General features: G+C 61.3%; 2 protein-coding genes across 2 annotated transcripts in view; one reads left to right on the top strand and one right to left on the bottom strand.

The window, feature by feature from the left end:
- Positions 1-177: 177 nt before the first annotated feature.
- Positions 178-8734, bottom strand: REXO4 (REX4 homolog, 3'-5' exonuclease). Its single transcript, XM_059926003.1, has 8 exons — positions 8341-8734; positions 6574-6908; positions 4990-5127; positions 4589-4782; positions 3310-3398; positions 2207-2281; positions 1608-1682; positions 178-988 (listed from the first exon to the last, which is right to left on the bottom strand). The coding sequence occupies exons 1-8, from the start codon at positions 8566-8568 to the stop codon at positions 875-877; spliced, it is 1248 nt and encodes a 415-aa protein (XP_059781986.1). The 5' UTR covers positions 8569-8734; the 3' UTR covers positions 178-874.
- Positions 8735-9052: 318 nt separating this feature from the next.
- The window catches only part of ADAMTS13 (ADAM metallopeptidase with thrombospondin type 1 motif 13), a 32598-nt gene continuing 26143 nt past the window's right edge, over positions 9053-15507 (top strand). The window contains 7 exon segments of the mRNA XM_059926002.1: positions 9053-9316; positions 9319-9331; positions 10062-10113; positions 10115-10255; positions 10258-10374; positions 10757-10823; positions 14450-14625. Of these exon segments, the coding sequence (XP_059781985.1) occupies positions 9280-9316; positions 9319-9331; positions 10062-10113; positions 10115-10255; positions 10258-10374; positions 10757-10823; positions 14450-14625 (603 nt within the window). The 5' untranslated portion in view covers positions 9053-9279.

The raw sequence follows: 15507 nt of genomic DNA, 5'->3' as shown, positions 1-15507 counted from the left end.
GCCTGCCCCAGGCAGCCGCCTGGGGAGCTCCGCCTCTCCCTCCTCATGCTGTACCTGCCGGGGCGCCCAGTGCCGCAGGGCGTCTCCTTAGGGGTGGGGGTCAGGGAGAGGTGTCACCCAGGACCAGCAGGGGGACACAGCAGTCCCCTCAGACACTGAGCCTTCACAAGCTCCAGCTCAAGTAAAAACCTGCGTTTACGTCACACAACCTCCTCCGTGGGTTCGGACTTTCTGTACGGCCGGCGGGGGCTCAGTACAGCCCGGCGCGTCACACGCTCCACTCACTGCAACCGGCTGCTCCTGTGCCAGAGAGCCCCCCGCGCCCGGGCCCGCCCGTGGTCGGAACGTCCACCCTAGTCGGGGAGGCGCCCACCTCTGCGGAGAACCGTCGTCACCGCGCTGGGCAGCCCGAGCTCCCCTCGCCGGCTGTGGGCCCCGACCCGCAGTTTAAACTTGTGTGCAGGGGGTGAGAAAGGAACCACTGAAAACCCCTCGACGAGGCTGCCGCCGGGCTGCCCACAGCCGCGCAGTCCAGGCTCGAGTCCGCGGAGTTCTTTCCTTTCCGTTGGCCAAGGCAACGAGGGAAAGAGGCCTCCTCAGGGGAAGGCGCCGCAGACCTGGGGACAACTAGGCGCCTCTGGTCCTGGGACCCGGGGAGCCCCCAGGGACAGCCCCTCCTCCCGTCCCACGTGCGGGGATGAGTCTCAGATGCCACAACCAGACGGGAGACGTTCTGCTCAGCAGCGAGCACGCCGCGTGCCCCTGCTGCCGTGATTCTGAAACTTTTCCACAGGGTCACTGCTCCGGGGGGCCTCCATCTGTCCGGTGACTTGGTCACAGCTGCCCGTGAGCGTGGCACAGGACGGGGCCCCTGCTAGGCGGCGTCACCGTGGGCCTTGGAGGCCGGGGGCCGCCGGTCTCGGGCGATGCTCTCCCACTCCTTCTTCACCAGGACGTACAGCCTCATCGCCGCCTGCGCATCCTGAATCTGGGGGACACGGAGCGCCACCGTGACTGTCCCGCCGGGCGACAAGCACGGCCACGTACATGCCAGTCCACCCCACAGTTCCCGAGCCCTGGCATCAGACGTGGACGAGTGAAGGAGAAAACTGACGAGGGCAGTGGTCCCGCACCACGGCCCTCACCGTGCTTCCGCGCGCCAGCTCACGGGAGGGAGGGACCCAAAGCGAAGGGATGAACGTGCTGCCTCGTGGGTGCTCCGACACCACAGAACTCGGAAGGAGACGGGGTGCGGGGACGGCAGGCCCTGAGCTTGATGCTGGGGCACAAGAGCCCAGCGGCTGGGCTCCGCGGGCCGGCGGCCTCACGCGCAGTCCTAGAGGGCCTGCAATCCAGACTGGGGCCTTTGTCTCTGACTACCGTACACCAGCAGCTTTCTGGTGTGAAGTATTAGTTAAATGTAACCACTTAGAATTTAACCGACACCCTGCAGGCCCGCTGTGCCATGTCATTTATCGTGACCAGGAGCCTCCTGAAACAGAAGCCGCCCAAGGCCCACTGTGTTCGTCTTCAGGTGACACTGCACCTCGCGCAGGAGGCCAGGCACAGCCCCCAAGCCCGAGGACTGTCGCCCGGGACACACTCACCGAGCAGTGCTCTGCCTGCTGCACCCGGATCCCCAGGACTCTCTCCGCAAGCAGCTTCAGAGACGGCCGTCCACTCTGCCAGGGGAGAGGGCAGCGCACAGCCACGCTCAGGTGGGGCCTCTGTAGGCCCTGCCTGGGCAGGGGAGTTGCCCGCTGAGCCCCGACCCAAGTGACCTTCACTGTCCCTCCCACCGAAGTGCCCGCGGCCCTGCGGGCTGGTGACACCCGGTCAGCCCCTAGAGGAGGACCAGAAAAGGACTCTGCCATCTCTGCCTTCCGGCCTCAGGCCGCCCTGCTCATTTCAAGGGCAGCTCTGCCTCTGGAATAGACACGATGGCGGCTTCTTGCCCGCAGTCGGGGGTCTAATCACAGAGATCAGAGAGTGGAACTCACCTGCCCTCAGCGACACTAACTTTAAAGGTGGCATTTGGCAGAACTCTTTTTCTTCTAAGATTCCTTTTAGTTTTAAAGGTTAAAAGGAAAAACCAAACGAAACCCAACACCTTTCCTCAGTAAGCCGGCCTTCAGGGACCAGAACCGACGATCACGTGAACCGAGAAACCGAGCTACGCTGTACGGAGCCGCGCGGTTCCAAGTACCTTCACTTGGCTCCGGAAAGGTTTGTACTTCTGAGTGTCCCGGATCTTCTTCTTCGGGTGACCGAGAAACAGCGCCTGGAGGAGAAAACAGGATGGACGTTTTGTTGTTCATCTGCAGCGGCAGATCCCTTCTACCAAACTCCAACACATAACACACGTGCACACACAGATAAAACAAGCACTGACGCGAGCCGGAACTTCTGAGGGAACATCACCACGGGAAAGGTGATGGAAGGACCACACGGGCATGAAAACAGCCTTGAAACCGGGGAAGCTGGAGACTCGTCACCAAGGAGCCAGCAAGCGGCTGGAACGCGAGCCTGCGCAGGTCACCAGGGACGGGGAGGGCGCTAGGAGGGAGCACGAGCTTCCGGGGCCCCTGAGGTGAGAACGTTTATGACAAAACGCGTCTCTGTGGGCAGAGGACTTGTTGGTTTTTAACAGTTCAAGCTTTACTTTCTTTCTCTTCTTTTTCGGCCGCACTGCGCGGCTTGTGGGATCTTAAGTTCCCGACCAGGGATTGAGCCCAGGCCCTGGCAGTGAAAGCACCAAGTCCTAAACACTAGACCACCAGGGAATTCCCTCAAAATTTACTTTTAAAAGACATTTAGGACCAACTTTTATGGGTCCCTGAAACACTGGAGGCTGCCAAGCTTCCAGGAAACACCGTTTGAAAAGCTGCAGGCCCAGGGAGGACAGTCTCCCACCCTGCCTGCCCCGAGCTTCTCGTCCCAACAGGTGGGTCAGCTCTGCCCACAGCAGGGACCCTAAGGGGCAGAGGCTGAGCCCCACCCTCTGGGGCACGGGAAGGGGACCCTCCGAGCCTGCCTGCCGCCCGCTGTGCTGGCCGCCACGGGCCGGCCTGGGACACGGGGACTGCCCAGTGGCTCCGGGGATGATCCCCGACAGGAGGGGCTCTGCCCTGGGAGGAGCAGCGGCCCACCGGGCGGGTGAGGGTGGCAGAGGCAGCGCCCGGCTCTGCCTACGAGGGTGTGCAGGGACCCGCTCCCCCAAGCTGACACGGTGGGCGCATCACCCAAGTCACGGAGAAAGCGCGACCGCCTCGGACACCGCGTTACGTAAGAGGCGCCCGGAGCCGGCACCTTCAGGTCGTTGTGCAGCGCGTGTCCGACTAGAATCCGGCCCTTCAGCAGGTCTGCCACCTCCTTCTGGACGACTTCAAATTCTTCTCCTGGAAACAAAACAAAGAAGCGGTTTTTAGTGACGTGTCCATCACTATGGTGCTGAGCGAGAGGCCCCCCCCCCCGCTTAGAGCTGCGAGGACCGGCAGGCGGGCCACTCCGCTCAGGAGGGTGATGCCGAGGCCGAGGGGCCGCCCCGCACCCCGACCGGGGAGGAGCGGGGGGAGCACACTCACGGCCCCCGGCCAGGGTAATGCCGACAGCTCAATCTAACAGTAAGAAACCAGGGCTTGTGTTTGACGTCTTTCCAACCGGAGACAAAAACGAGGCGGGGGTGGCCCTCGCCACAGACGGTGAGAAGCCCGGCTCTAGACCCTGGGCTCCGGAGGCAGCTCTGCTCGCTTTTTCGGAGCGGACCCCTTGGGGCCAGCCCCTCCCCTCACGCCCCAAGGGAAGGGCTGCAGCAACTGCGCTTGGGCCCCGTGCCTCTGCCCACCCACGACCCAAGCAGGACCGGCAGAGCCTGGGTGGAGATGTGGTCGGGCCCTGGGGCTGATGATCGGCCGGGCCACCTCGGGGGCTGTGCTCCAGGGAACCTGAGAGGTGCGGAGAGCAGAGAGGACGCAGCCAGAGGACGACAGAGCCGCCGCCTCAAGCCCCTGCTCCCAGGACCTCCCCAGGCCCCAAATCTGGGGCCCCCCCGGGGGCCTCTGTGCCCTCCCCCGACAGCCTGTCCGTCGGCAAACCCTACGGGCTCAGCGTCCAGGCTGTGTCCCGAGCTGGGCCACGGCTCGCTGCCTTGCACAGCCACCTCCCCGACCAAGGGCACAGAGGACGGGCTCACGCCCCACCCCCGCGCCCCACGCCAGCCGATGCCCAGCGCCGAGGCCCCCCCGGGGGAACCCGCGCCAGACCAGGCCCCTTGCTGCCCACGGCCTCCCCACGGCTTCCGAACCCTCGCGTAGGCCTGGGAGCCCCTCCAGCCTGTCCCGCCTCCCACCCCTTCCCCACCCCACAGCAGCCTCTCTCCGTCCGGGAACACTGTCCTGGTCTTCAGGTCGTGTGGCCAGCAGGCAGCAAGGCCGATGCAAGCAGGCGCAGAAGCCTCTGAGCCCACCCGCCCGGGAGGGAGGAAGACCGCCGGGCTCTCTCTGCGCCCGCGCCTGCAGCACAAAGGGCCGCAGGGAGACACGGAAGGCGCTCCAGCCGCCCCCGCCGCGTGCCGCGCTGAGGCACCCACCCTGCGCCAGGTCGTCGGGCCGGATCCCGCTGACCGCCGTCCTGTAATCAGTCACCGGCTGGGTTGGCTTCACGTACTTGTCGTAAACACACTTCCCGTACTGGTTCACCAGGGACACGCGGGCCACGATGCTGTCCTCCCCCCTGGGGCCCGTGCCCACCATCTCACAGTCCGCGGCTAAGGCTTTCGTCAGGCTGCAGGGGAACCAAGGCTCCAGTTCAATCCACCCGCGGGACCCAGGAACGGGCACCACCGCTCAGTAACGTGACGAGGACGGGTCTCAGCCGGACGCCGAGAGGCGCCTGCCCAACTCAACGGGAGGAGAGGGAAGTGGGCCCTTCCTGAAGACCCCGCCCCCGCCCCCCGAGGCGGAGCACGCCCCGCGGCCCTGCCCCGCGTACCCGCCAAAGGCCCGCTCCTTCACCAGCGTGATGCTGCTCTCGCTCTGACCCAGCCGCTTCCTCGCTATCCTGGCTGCCTCCGGGCCGACGGCTGCTTCGATGTCCGCTGGGTCAACGTCGTCAAACCAGATGTCTTCGCTAAAAGGCAGAGGGGAGAACAGGCTGAGCGCAGGCAGGCGAGCGGGGTCTGCTCTTAGGGCAGTCCGGCCCCAAGTGCCTGGCCGCCAGGCCACCGCTCCGGCTATTGTGATCATCTTGGCACTTTCCTTTTTAATTACTCATTAGGAACTTCCCTGGTGGTCCAGTGGGTAAGACTCCGCACTCCCAATGCGGGGGCCTGGGTTCGATCCCTGGTCGGGGAACTAGATCCCACATGCATGCCGCAACTAAGAGTCTGCATGCTGCAACGAAAGATCTCGCGTGCTGCAACCAAGACCGGGCGCAGCCAAAAAAAAAAAAAAAAAAAAAAAAAAATACACTCATTAGCTGAAACTTAGGAACTACAGAGCAACAGAAAGAATATAAAATAGAAATAAGCCCCCCACCTCCACTCAGGTGTACCGGCTGCTAACATTTTCTTCTCAATTACAAAACTAACGGTTCAGTTAGGAAACATTTAAGAACCTCACAGAAACACGATGAGTGCAGAACATAGACACAGAGCCCCGCCACCTCGTCCCTGGGCCGAGCCCTGCAGACAGGGACGCCGGGCGGGGACGGATAGCAGTGGCTCGTGACTGTGTCTTTCGGGCTCAGCGTCCCTGTCATCTCTTTAGAGACGGCCTCCTGAGCTCACTGACTGGACGCGCCCCTCTGGCCACCTGCCCCCACAGGCTTCTCCCTCCTTGGATGTATCCCAACCACACTGAGGGAATTACTGAAATAATTTCAGTGCACCCTCTGTCCTCCTCGAGACAGAGGGACCTGTCGTGACTGCTCCATTTCCAGAGAGCGTGCCTGGCGTGGCGACTCGCGGCAGGCACTCCAACTGTTCTTTCCTGAAACCTTCAGCGATGGCGTCCTCAACCCCAGGCAACACACAGCCGGACTGACTTACAAACGCGCCACTCCTGGCTGAGCCATTCAGAGGCAGCCACTGCCTTCTGGTCCTCCCCGGGTGGGTGACACCACAGGGTTTGCTGAGTAACCACCAGGCACTGGGTCAGCGCGCTGCAGCTCACAGACCCACCGCGGGGAAGCACACTGAGGCTGCGGGCACGTCGGGAACTTGCCCCAAGCCACCCAGCTAGCAAGACGCGGGAATCGGTTTCACACGTGGGTCCCTGTGGCTTTGGCGTTCATTCACGCCACAAACCCTTCCTTGGGGCCTCCCACGTGCCAGGCCCTGTTCTGGGCCCCAGAGACACAGCAGCTATGAAACAGGCTCTGTCTCCCTCGTGCCCACGTTCCGGGGAGACAAATAGTCAACAAAGACACCGACAGCACCAGGGTAAGGTGACGGAGGGGCCAGCAGGCTCGGCCTCCTTAAGGAGACAGGCTTAGTCGCTGTGACCTGGCTCTCGGCCAGGACGCTGACCAGGCCGAGCCGCTCATCACAGCCGCGCCAGCCCGGGCGGTACTTACTCGGTGGGCGGGGCCGGAGGCAAGGTGGCGGTCACCTCCCCAGCTTTCCACTTCTTACGTTTGACTTCTCCTCGTTTCGGGGAAATGTCATCATTGGTCCTTTTCTTCGCTCCTTTCTCATTGCGCTGTGCCCGGATCTTCCTGTTCATCAGACATCCTGAGGGCACAGAGCTCCCTGCGGCCTTGGGGTCTGTGTTTTCTGTCCCCATCTCATCTCTCCTTGCTTTATCTGAGATCACTTTCCTGTTTTGTTGGACACTTTGGGGCTGCTTTTTGGAATCCGTCTGAGAGAGAACAAGAGGCTCTTCCGGGGCCTGTGATTTTTGTTTCAGCAACTAACGGAACCCAAGATAAAATATGCAACACATTTTAATTTGGAAAACATGCACAAAGGATTAAGAAAGCTTATACGTGTGTGTGTGTGTGTGTAAAAGCGGCCTGTGTCCACATTTAGAGCTGATCCCGTCACAGCTCAGGCCAACCAGCTGGTGCATGGCAGCTACTTCCTTGATCAGATTTCTTGGTTTGCTACTGCTGTGAGGCTCTCAGGAAGAGAGGGGCGTGTCCAACGAAAAGTGGCTGAAAAAGGGCTGGCAGCCGCACCCCCGCTCTCCTACACGGAGGGCTGAGGTCTCCCAGCCCAACCTCCTCTTGTGTGCAGGTCCCCAGTGTGGCCATTCTCAACACGGTTAAGACCCTGCTACGTGGCAACCAGCTGAGTGATCAGGTGGGTTTCTACTTACCTGTTCCCACAACGTTTAAAGAACAGAAGAATGTACTTTCTTGTATGAACTGGAGAAAACGCAAGGTTTTTTCCATAATAAATATCCCTTTGCTTGCTTAGTTTTGCTTTACTTACTTGAGCGAAAGAGATAAAGTTACAGCTCAATAAGTCAGAGAACCCGGGGTTTACCGGAGGGAAAATTTCATCGGCCTGTGGGTCAAGACAGGAGATTGCTTTGGACTCTGCCCTAAGATGCCCGGCTGTGTTAAGAAGCTCACAAGCTCTTCTGTTCTCGCTCTCACTCTGAGGCTCCCTCCGTAACAGATTTCAGGAACTAAGAGAGACTCTGAAGGTCAGCAGTAGCAAAGAGCACAAACTCGCGCCCCACGGTGTGAATCTGCACCCCAGTCTGCCATCTGCTAGCTAGCTGTGCGACCTTGGGTCAAGTTCCTTAAACTCTCTACCTCACCTAGAAAACAGCGATAACAATAGCAGCCAACTCCAACGGAACTGGAGAGAACTTATGAGTGAAGCACAGCAAACAGCATTTAGGAGACAGTAACCTATTATCTGTAAGTAAGTTTGGACCACTGATTCCGAGAGAGACAATAGGTACAACACGGCATTACGAGCAGGGACTTGGGCGTCTGACTCCTGGTTCTGCTGACCCGGCTGCAAACCTGGACACCTAAGGTAACCTTTCTCGCCCGTTTCCTCGTCTGTAAAATGGAGATAATTAAGGACTCTATCTCAGGGCTGGTTAAATAAGAACACATGTAACTCAGCCGGCAGCGTCTGCACATTTTAAGAGCTCAGTAGCCGGCGGCAGTTGTTGTCATCTCTCACCTATTAAAGGTCCAGGATGTTGCCAGAATCCTGTACATCAAGTCCCTGCCATTCACTGGCCTGCGAGCTCGCTGCCGCCCTCAACAGGCCACCTCTCGGTGAACCGCTCAGTCCACAGCATTCACGCCAATCTGCGCTCCCCTGGGCCCCACAAGCCCTTCTCCGTTTTTCCATCCGCGGGGCCCCCGCGGCCTTACCTCCTCCTGCAGCGCCTTCCAGTTTTGGGAAAAGTCCTCCGGTGCCTTTGGAGGTCGCACCATCACCACGCCGGGGCCGTTTCCCGGCTTTCTGCCTGCTTCTCGCGCTTTGTTCTTCCAGAATCTTTTCTTCCTGTTTTTCTTCCGATTCGGCTTCTTGACGAGCCCGGGCTCAGGCGCGGGGTCGCCCGGGGCGCACTCGGGGGCCAGCACCCTCGCTTTCGCCATCCCGGCACCGTCCCAGCCCCCGCGCCCATCCACGGCGGCGCCGCGGCCCCGGAGCCGAGCTCTGCTCGCCGAGCACAGGTCCCGCCGGACCCCAATTCGCCGGCAGCGGGGACAGCAGCGGCCCGAGAGCCCGGAAGCCGCCCCGCGCGGGTCTCCGCACGTGAGCGCCGATCCCCGGAAGTGCCCTTCTCTCCCCGACCTGCTGGAAACCGGGCCTTCGCCTCTGGTTCCGCACGGCCGGGAGCAGGGCGGGGCTCTTTGGCCCCCAAAGAAAAGGGCTGCCACCCCGGCGAGCGGCGTCCGCGGTCAGCGGCCCAGGATCGGGTTGGCGTAAGCCCGGGATCTCCCCGAGGGCCGGCCTGGGGCCGAGAAACATGAGCGCCGGAAGGGAACTGGGGGGGCCGCCGTCGGTGTAACACCGAGGCCCGGCCGGAGGAGGGCGGGGCAGGCGGCCGCCAGGGGGCGCTGGACGGCCGGGCCTGGGAGCGGCGGGTGCGGAGCGGACGTGCAGGGACCCCGGGCAGCTGTCTCCCGCCCCACGGTACGAGCCCGGCGCATCTTCCCTACGCGGCGGGGAAACTGAGGCCCAGGGACGGGAGGGAGGACCCCACGTCGCACAGCCTGCTTTCCCAGGGCCGTAGTTCAGCAGCATCCGATAACAATGATAAGCATTGTAACAAGTGTTGTACTGTATTATTTTGTGTGACAACAATGGTAACAAGTCACTTGCACACCATGCCTTGGCTCTGGATCAGCGACACAGGTGAGGCCTCCACTTCCCCAAAGCTTCCATCGCAGGCTCTGTACGTGCGTGGGGGCCTTCAGGGAAATACAGATGATAAATCAACAATTTTGGATAGTAGTAACTGCAACGAAGATGATGAAGTGAGATACTGTGGTATGGACTTGAGGAGGAGTAAGGCTACCCAACAAAATGCAGGATGCCCAGAGAAATAGGAATTTCAGATAAAGAATAATTTTTAGTATAAAAATGTCCCATATATTAGCTGCAATTTGGGGGGCATACTTAACACCAAAAAAAAAAAAAAAATCCATTGTTTACCTGAAATTCCAGTTTCACTGCTGTCCTGATTTTTATTTTCTAAATGTGACACCTCTCCCTGGGGGACCACTTAGATGGTGCCACGAGGGGAGTGACATTTGAGCTGAAACTAGAGCAGCAAAGCACTGGGCGTATTTGAGGAACGGAAGGCAGGCTGGGTGGGGGCGGTAGCTAAAGGTCTGTGAGCACTGTGGGGACGGCTGGGGAGGCAGGCAGAGGGCTGGTGCCACCGTTCTGGTTCTGTGGGCAGCCGTCGGGTGCAGGCACAGCGCAGGCAATAGCTGAGAGGGAGGGAATGAGGACAGGAGAGCGGGGACAGGTCATGGAAAGCAGGGTGTCCGTAGGAAGCAGGTGTGATGGTGCCTCAGCCAGCCGGGAGCCACAGTCACACAGATGGGAGATGAATCCCACCCCCGCTCTGTGCTCCCAGGCGCAGGACCAGTGGCTGTGCTCTGAGCCAAGGCCCAGCCCAGCGCAAGGCCAGGCCGCGGCAGGAGGAGCCTGCAGGCCGCCCAGCCCCTCGGCCCCTGCCCTGGGAGGAAGCGCCCACGAGTAAACACAGCCTCAACGTCCAGCCCAGCGGGTCTGTCGCAGTCCACGCCGGCCAGATTGCAGTCACCACAGCGCTCTCCCTTCCTGGGAGGATGAGTGAGCTTCGCCTCCAGGGGAGATGTGTGCGGGCAATTCTCATTTCTGTGCTCCTCGTCCTCCTGGGCTGCTGGGGACTCCCTGATTTCCGGCAGGTGGGTGGATCCGAGGGCTGCGGTGCTGGGGGAGCCCCGAGAGCTGGGAACCTGGGCTCTGCTGGGTGCTGAGGGTGGGTCCCTGGGGGAGAAGGGGCTGCCCCACAGCCCTTGGGCCAAGTGGGAGGAAATCCGAACTTGGGGTTCAGGGGACGAACTGGGCTCACTGGAGAGGGAGTTGGCCTCGGTACTGTCCACCCACTTGATGAGGGGTGGACCCGGCTACGCCGGTGTGGGTGGCTTGCCCCCTCTCCATCCTGGGCCCCTTCTCCCCCTCCTGGGCCCCTTCCCCCCTTCCCCCCCCCCCCGCCTGCTCCTTGTCTTGCTTCTCCCCCACACCTCCTTCTCCCTCGTCTCCCCTCACTCATTGTTTCTCCCACAGCAGTTTCTTCAGGCTTTGGAGCCAGAGGAAGTGACCGCTTACTTTGGCCCTGACGCTGCCTCCGAAGGTACTTGTCCTGGCGTCTTCCTTGCAAGGGGAGTTTCTCAGAGCCTGCAGGGGGCATCTCACCCTTGGGTCAGGGACCTCGGCTTTTCAGTGGCTCAGCTGAGAGGAGGTCAGCTGCTGCTGTCACCCTGTTAATTAGTTCCGTTACTTCCTGCCAAGTCGATAAAAACTGGTCTGGGTGTCCTGGGCCGGGCTGGGGCCGTGACCCTGGGATTCTGCTCAATATCTCAAGGGAATGGGCACTAATTAGTTGGTCTCTTCCACCCCTGGGCCTCCCTTTGGGCCGACTGTCAGGAATTCTTGCAGTTTCTGGCCAGGACGTAAACATTTATCTTTTCTGTGAGACACAAGAAGGGCGCTGGGTCAAGCACCAGCCAAAGCCTTTTCCTGTCGCTCGTGGGCCGTGTCTGTGGACTTCTCCATGGTGCCAGCCCCCTTTCCGAGTAGGGCCATTGGTGACCCAAAGGCAGGTGGGGACCAGAGGCAGGGTAGGCTAGTGGTCAGGGCGGAGGGAATTAGGGGTGTCCCACTCGTGCCTGCCTTCTCTGTGGTCGGGGCCAGATGCGCGCTGAGCGCTGGCTGGGGTCGCGCTGCGGGCAGGGGGAGCTGTGCTGGAGGGCCGAGCAGGGGGGAGCGAGGGGCCTCCTATCTCCCGCAGCGCCCCGATTCGACGTGGCCCCGCTCACCTGCGTCCGTGAGCCCGAGCGTGAGGCCGAGGACGGGCGCGGGGGCCCCGCGCTGCTCCCTGGCAGCCCTGGGACGGCTCTTCTGGGCCTCCTCGCCACCCCCTTCACCAGCGAGCGTGTGGTCAGTGCCTCCCTCCGGCTGCTGGGGGCCCCCCAGCCCTGCCTCACGGGGGGCCTCGCCCTGCTGCCCCCAGGCGCAGCGTCCAGGCTCACCTTCTTCTCGGGCTGTGTGGTGAGTGGGCGCCCAGGCCGGCAGCAGGGGGAGGTTGTGCCGTGGGGACCCCAGTGGGGCAGAGGTGCCTCCGAACCCCCGTTGCACAGCCAGACGTGAGCGCGACACCACTTGGACCTCAGCCAGACTCTGACGCCGTGGGGGCCTGTTCCTCACAGGCTCAGAAAAGCCAGCTGAGTTTCCCAAGGCCACCCAGCTAGCAGGCGGCAGAGCTGGGTGCAAGCCCGGGGAACAGGGAACGGAAAGACGGTGGGCCTTGCAGTCAGACCTCTGAGCTCAGACTCCAGCTCTGCGCCTTAGTACAGGCGACCTTGGGCCAGGCACTCCCTGGACGTCAGTGTCGTCACTGATGGGACTTCCCAGGTGGTCCAGTGGTTAGGACTCGGCGCTCTCACTGCGGGGGCCTGGGTTCAATCCCCAGTCGGGGAACTAAGATCCCACAAGCTGCAAGGCCAAAAAGAAAAAAAAAAAGAAAGATTAAGAAAGAAAGAAATGGTGAAGGCTGCAGCACTAGCCTCTTGGGTATCTTTGGGGACTGTCGCGCGTTGTCACAATGCGTCACTGAATGAGCCAGAGCCATTTATATCATAACCACCCCCCTTCCCACCCCGTTCTGAGGTCAGGAGGCCCAGCCTGGGTTGGAACAGATGCCACTCAGGGCCCATCTGGTGACGGGCAGTGCTGTTCATTAGCGCGGGCCTAGCTAGTCCCTCAAGACCCCCTCCATTCTTGCACACGCGGGGCCCCGCCGGGATCTTTACCAGGCCCTGCAGACTGGGGCCTGGAGGCCTTGTGCGTGACGGGGACTGGAAACGTGGCTGGGGGGCCTGGCAGCAGGTGGTAGGCAGCGAACGCAGCCCCCAGAGGGCGTGGCTTCCCCACTGTTCCACACAGGTGGGCTCTCGGACCTTGGACTTGGGCAGGAGCCCTTGAAGTCCATGCCTGGTGCTGTGATGGCCCTGCATGGGGGACGGGGCCGTGTGCACCAGGCGGCTCTCTCTCCTCCAGGAGGGCGACATCCTGGTGGGTGCAGACAGGTTCTATATCCAGATGTTGAGGAGGCGGCACCGGGAGCTGGTGCCTCCCTGGGGTGGTGCCCAGCCCCACCTGATCCACAGGCCCACCCCCGGGGGCACCCACGGTTCCAGGTACAGCTCCTGGGAGAGGGAGGGCGGAGCTGCGTCAAGGACAGCTCGGCGGGAGGGACCAGCTCTCCTGATGCCTGGGCCCAGCTCCACCAGCCACCTTCGTTAGCACTCAGGGGGAGTGCCCAGCTCACGGGCAGGCCAGGAGAACGCGTGGCCACCGGCTGTGGCCCCAGGCCGTCTGCTTGGTGGACGGGTAGACCTCCCGCCTCTGAGCAGCCATTCACAGTTTACAAAGCGTGTTCACAGACGTGCACCTTGGAGCCTCGGGCGGGCCGAGGTCAGCGGTTCCTGATAGTTCCGATGCTGCAGATGGGAACCCAGAGGCCCAAAGATGGGACGTGGCTGCCGCAGGCCTCCAGGACAGCTCCAGGGCATGGGCAGGATCGGGGCCGGCTCTGCTGCCACCACGCCCGCTCACGCCTTCCCCAGGCTGCGCCCGGCTGCAAGCGGGGTGTGGTCCTGGGCTTTTCTTGCCATCTTGGGGTGACCCCCTACTCCAGTGTGCGCCCAGCGTGGGGCTTTGGGGTGACCAGAAGGACATAAAAGCCACACAGTAGCTGTCTCCTGGCCTCGCGCTGCCCCGAATGCCCAGGCAGCAATGGGATCTGGGCCCGGGGGGGTGGAATGAAACGTCTCCACCTGAGACGGCCATCCTCCCAAGACCCGGCCGCCTCTCTCCTGTGAGCTGCCTGAGCTGTCAGTTCTAACGGTCACAACGTGAGTGACATGCGAGAGCTTGGGACCTCTCACCCTCTGAGAGTGTTTCCTCCCGAGGAGCTGGGAGGGCCGAGATGTCCCAAATGAGCTGGTGCGTGTCTAAGGGCGTGAAACCGTGGGTGCTGAGGGGCCAGCTGCAGGAGGGCCAGGGCAGAACTGCCCACTCAACATAGAAAACTAGCTTATGGTTACCAAAGGGGGAGGGGGGAAGGATAAATTAGGAGTTTGGGATTAACAGATACACCCTACTGTATATAAAATAGATAACCAACAAGGTCCTACTGTATAGCATGGGGAACTATACTCAAGATTTTGTAATAACCTTGGACTTCCCTGGCAGTCCAGTGGTTACGACTCCGCGCTCCCAATGCACGGAGTGCGGGTTCGATCCCCGGGCGGGGAACTAGAATTCTGCAAGCTGCGCAGCATGGCGGAAAAAAAAAAAAAAAAAAGATTTTGTAATAACCTATAAGGGAAGAGAATCTGAGAAAGAATAGACGTATACGTATATGTATAACTGAATCACTTTGCTGTGCACTTGAAACTAACACGACATTGTAGATCAACTATGCCTCAATAAATATATAAACAAATAAATAAACCAAATGCTTAGCCAATTAGTGATTAAAAAACAAAAAAGAGGAACCGCTCCCTCAGTCTCCCTGTGCCAGGAGACAGGCCCTCTCTGGCTCCCCACATTCCCTGTGAGAAAGCGAGGGTCGGGCCCATCCACTCCCTCATCCCCACAGTAAGCGGTGCATCTCCAAGCCCAGGAGCGCAGGGTGACGGAGGGGCGTGGCCGTGGGGGCTGCGAGGTCAAAGCCGCATCTCACCTGCTCTCTAGGACCCTGGCTCTCGGCCCCGTCCCCCGCCCCGCCAGGCCGTCCTCCCGCCCCTCGCCTCCGGAGACGGGCTGCCAGGAGCCTCCTGCACCTGGAGCTGCTGGTGGCCGTGGGCCCCGACGTCCACCAGGCTCACCGGGAGGACACGGAGCGCTACGTGCTCACCAACCTCAACACGGTGAGTGCTCGCGTGGGGAGCGGGCTCTGTGGGCGGCGCTGACCCAGGCGAGGGCTCAGGAGTCCGGCGGGGCAGTGGCCGTCCACGACCAGCCCGTCCTCGGGAGCCTCTGGACACAGCGCCCTGCACCCGGGGCTTGTGCAGAGCGTCAGTGAGCTGGCTTATCTGGGGGGTTGAGCTCAGTGTGAACCTGAGGCTGGGGTCACACCTGGGGCTCAGGGCCCTGGGGTGGGGAGAGGCGTGATCTGTTCTTTCTCCCTTACCCCACTGGGGAGTGCAACCCCCAGCCTCTTGCTACTTGGGTCCCTTCGCCTGGGGACCCTCAAGCCTGGCCTCTCCCCCAACGTCCCTTTGATCCATGGGCATGTCGGCCAGCACTGCCCCAGCAGCCAGCCCGGCTGCCCCACACCAGGCTCTCCCAGCGCCCTTCTTGTGGGTACCCCCATGTCCGCAGGCCTCCCCTTCACTTGGCTTCTAAGGGTAATGGTGGGGCAGGAAGCACAGCTCCCACTAACCATTACCTCGGAGAAAAAGAGGCAGCACAGAAACAGGTGACTGCAACACCTGATGGTCACATTCAGTCTGACGGGCTGTGCCCAACCACGAGCGCATTCACATGTGAAACACACACAGACACACGTGTTCTAGGCGGCCAGGTACGTTTCCATAACGTCAGGAGATTAATACCACCGCTGGCAGCGGCAGGGCCGGCATTGCCCCCCTGGTAAGTTGGCCCCAGAGGGCAGGCAGCCATCCTAGAACGTGGGGTCCTCAGTACCATCTTGTCCCCAGCCTCAGGTATGCCCAGCTATTCTGGACAGAAGGAAAAGATCCCCCAATCTCAGAGCCCCGGGCCCTCCGACACCTCTCCTTTCCCATGTG

Source organism: Balaenoptera ricei, chromosome 6 (genome assembly GCF_028023285.1).
Source record: "Balaenoptera ricei isolate mBalRic1 chromosome 6, mBalRic1.hap2, whole genome shotgun sequence".
NCBI lineage: Eukaryota > Metazoa > Chordata > Mammalia > Artiodactyla > Balaenopteridae > Balaenoptera > Balaenoptera ricei.
The sequence above is the reverse complement of the archived record's forward strand: the minus strand, read 5'-3'. Positions and strand labels throughout refer to the sequence as shown.

Coding starts and splice junctions, on each gene's coding strand:
- REXO4 (XM_059926003.1), bottom strand. CDS start 8,568: ATGGCGAAAGCGAGGGTGCTGGCCCCCGAGTGCGCCCCGGGCGACCCC. Junction 4,783..4,989: donor AAGGAGCGGGCCTTTGGCGG/GTACGCGGGGCA, acceptor GTTCCCCTGCAG/CCTGACGAAAGCCTTAGCCG. Junction 3,399..4,588: donor GCCCGACGACCTGGCGCAGG/GTGGGTGCCTCA, acceptor TTTTGTTTCCAG/GAGAAGAATTTGAAGTCGTC.